Here is a 3,182-nt window from a genome sequence, read left to right as displayed (position 1 = left end):
ACAACCCCGGGGGGGTCCTTCTCTAAACCACTTTGTGGCCACTCTGCCTTGGTCAGCAGCAGCCCAAACACCCAGGTCACCTTTTGCCAAGGGGATCTTTGCCTCCTGGGCTGCTGCAGAGCCCTCAGGTTGTGGTTTCTGACCTTGGTTTTCAACAGGCAGACCCAGTTCCCAACGGCTTGCGAGCTCTGCCCGTCTTCTACGCCTGCACCGTGGGGATCAACCTCTTCTCCATCATGTACACCGGCGCCCCCCGTGAGTACCCACCACCACAGCTCATCCTGGCTTTGGGCATCCTTCACAAAACCTCCATTAAACGCACGATTTTACCCCTTTTTTGCTTTACAGGCCTGAAATCTCCTAGAAGGCGGCTGGCCTGTGCCCGTTACAGAAGGCTGCAGGCTGAGCTGAGCTCTGGGCTAGATAGTTGCCCAACCAAAGAGACCTGCTCAAACTTTAAACCCCTCCAGACCTTTCTCCTTAGACTTCCCAGGACTGGCAGATAACATGAGTTTTTCCCCCCTGGGGTTCTTTTACCTGTATTAAAACTCAGGTATTCCAGCTGCTGCCTAAGAGGAGCAGGGATGGAGGTTGTGCCTCCTCCCTCACCTTCTCCCTAGGAATGAAGGAATTCTCCTTGGCAAGAAGAGCTGGCACCTGTGCTGAGAGAGTTTATCCTTCAGTTTGAAAGGCCAAAGGAGCTTTTTGGCTGCTGTGTAGGGGGCCAGGTCGCAGGCAGGGTTCAGGAGAGGGCTTGGCTTTGGCTCTGTCACCTCCCTGTGCCGGGGTGACTCGGCGTGAGCTGTTTTTGGTCTGAGTGTGGGTTTCCTGTTGTGGAGGAGTCGTTGCAGGTGGGGTCAGGGCAGTCGCCGCTGCCTCCGGAGGGTTCTTTCTCTGTAAACAGTAGCTGGAAAATGTTTTTGGAGGGCTGTCAGCTTTCCAGCTTGGTTTTCCAGCCCTGGGAGAGAGGGGTGGGGGGGATGCTGGAGCTGCAAAGCCCCAGAGCTGCTCCCAGGTCGTTTTATCACCCCAGGCTTTGTCTCTCCCAAGCCCTCAGCTGCAGGAGGGCTGGGGGAGCTCCGTGCTCCTCACAGGCAAGGTTTGTGGCCTCAATGAGCCAGGCTTGGCCTAAGCAAAGAGCCCAAGGCGTGGGCAAAGTGGCTGTGATGTTGCTGGTGTGCTGTAGGAGCAGCAGGTTATTGCCTGGAGCAGAAGATGATCCAGGAGTGGTCCCAAGCAACCCCTGGCTGAGGGTTCACAGCAGGCTCTGCTAAAAGTCACCCTGTGTGCAAGAATCCTTAGAACTGGGTCACGTAACACCTCAGATGCTTTGAGACTTGAGCTTTAGCTGCTAGGGACTCGGTGGAGCAGGAGAAAAGTCTTTTTCCCCCCCCCAGCAGCTGGAGAGGAGTTAATGGAGCTGTGGTGGGAGCAAATCCAGGTCCTGTGTGTCCTCTCCCTGCCTGGGGAAGCTGCTGGCACTGCAGCAGCCCTGCTGCGTGGTGGTTTGGTGTGTTGTGTTCTTCTTTTTTTTTTTTCCTTTGACATTGCAGCAAGTGAGGAGACAAGGGCTGTGAGGAGTTTGGCTGCAGGAGGGAGGGGAAGGTCTGCACGCCTGGCAGATCAGTTTTTCACGGGGAGATGGTGACCTGGGGGGTGGATGTGTGGCTGTGTGGGTCAAGCTCTGGGGTTCTGTGAGCTCCAGGATGGTTTTTCCCCCCAACAGCATTTCTCCCTGGCAGGCGAATTGGCTCAGGGATCTTGCAGGTGATGGAGTCCCCTGCAAGAAAAAGCAAAATCATCCGTCGAGGTGGTGGTTTTATTTTTGCCCCGAGGTGGTTTTTTTTCAAAGATCCCATTGTTTTATTTCCTAGTGCTGGGCTTTGACAAACTTCCTCTGTGGGGTATCCTCCTCATTTCGGCGGGGAGTGCTGTTCTCTGTGCTCTCGTCGTCTGGTTCTTTGTATGTCCGAGGATGAAGAAGAAAATTGAACGTGAGTAACACCTCTCTTTGCAGCCCTTTGAGGGAAGGGCAGCTCGGACTAACCGACTTCTTTTCCCAGCGGGAGATCTCATTAGCCCCGGGGCTGTAATTAGCAGGAATCCTCAGCTTAAGCTGCTCTGCAAACCCTGAGTCACTGGGACTGCACCGAGCTGGACCCTGAGGCTTCCTAACCTGCAGCAGCAACACAAAGCTGCCCCCTCCACCCCCACCCCTCCCCTCCCACCTTCCAGGACCCCCAAAATCCCCCTTGGAGCAGTTGTGGTGCTGGCAGTTGGGTTTCTGAGCAGGGTGATCTCTTCCTGAAGCACCCAGGACAGAGGGTGATTCATTAAACCAGCCTCATTTCCCTCTTGAAGAGAGGAGAGGAGGTGGCAAGGAGACAACCTGCCTGTTAACCAGGGTAACCTTTAATCCTCTGCATACCTGCTGATCAATCTTTGGCCTGGCAGAGGCAGATCACAAGTTTAAAGCTCTAAGCTGATGAAATCCTTTTTCCCCGTAGCAAAAACAAAAAATAACCCAAAAAAAACACCCAAAAAAATCTATTGAAAGACATCCAAAAGAGCAATCCTGAGTTTTCTGCCTTCTGAAAAGTCCAGGCAGCCTTCCTGGAGTCGTGTGTGGTCTTGCATATAAATTTCTTGGGCAGTCTGGGGCACTTAAGGCACTGGAGATGAGGGGGATAACCAGTGTCCTTGTAAGACTGGTGTAATTGGGGTGTGACTAACAGCTTTATGGTTGCCCTTGACATTCTTCCAGCTGTTTTTGGAACCCTGGCTTAACTCCTGCCTGCTGGGAAGAGGGTGTTGGTGGGGCTGGAGGGGCTGAGTTCTGCCAGGGTGAGGGGCTGGGTGCCCCAGCAGCGAGGGGGAAAAAGCTGCTGGGAGTGGTGGTGTTGACCAGGAGGTGGGTTCGGTGGGTGTCTGGAGGAGCTGACCTCATGTTTTCACCTGGAGAAAACATGTTTTTTCCTGGTAGAAGGGGGTGTAGTGGCCTCAGCTTCCAGGGCTTGGTGCTGCTGGCTTGGCTCTGCCCTTCCAAGGGGGGGCACAGGAAACCAGGCAGCCCTCGGGAGGTGGGGGCCAGCTCCTGTTTGGGTCTGTCACCCACCCGGCGGGTGCTGGAGAGGAGCCTGGGTGGGCAGAGTGCTCCTCTGGGCACCTTCCCTTCGGCTTCA

General features: G+C 54.8%; 1 protein-coding gene across 1 annotated transcript in view; it reads left to right on the top strand.

Moving 5' to 3' along the window:
* SLC20A1 (solute carrier family 20 (phosphate transporter), member 1) overlaps positions 1-3,182 on the top strand; it is a gene marked incomplete at both ends in the record, with an annotated part of 7,029 nt that overhangs the window by 1,982 nt on the left and 1,865 nt on the right. The window contains 2 exons of the mRNA XM_008949623.1: positions 159-255; positions 1,875-1,994. Coding sequence (XP_008947871.1) covers positions 159-255; positions 1,875-1,994 — 217 coding nt within the window. The remainder of the gene's footprint in view (positions 1-158; positions 256-1,874; positions 1,995-3,182) is intronic.

Source organism: Merops nubicus, unplaced genomic scaffold (assembly GCF_000691845.1).
Source record: "Merops nubicus isolate BGI_N331 unplaced genomic scaffold, ASM69184v1 scaffold31421, whole genome shotgun sequence".
Taxonomy (NCBI): domain Eukaryota; kingdom Metazoa; phylum Chordata; class Aves; order Coraciiformes; family Meropidae; genus Merops; species Merops nubicus.
Note: the sequence above shows the minus strand (reverse complement) of the source record. Positions and strands in the feature narration are given on the sequence as shown.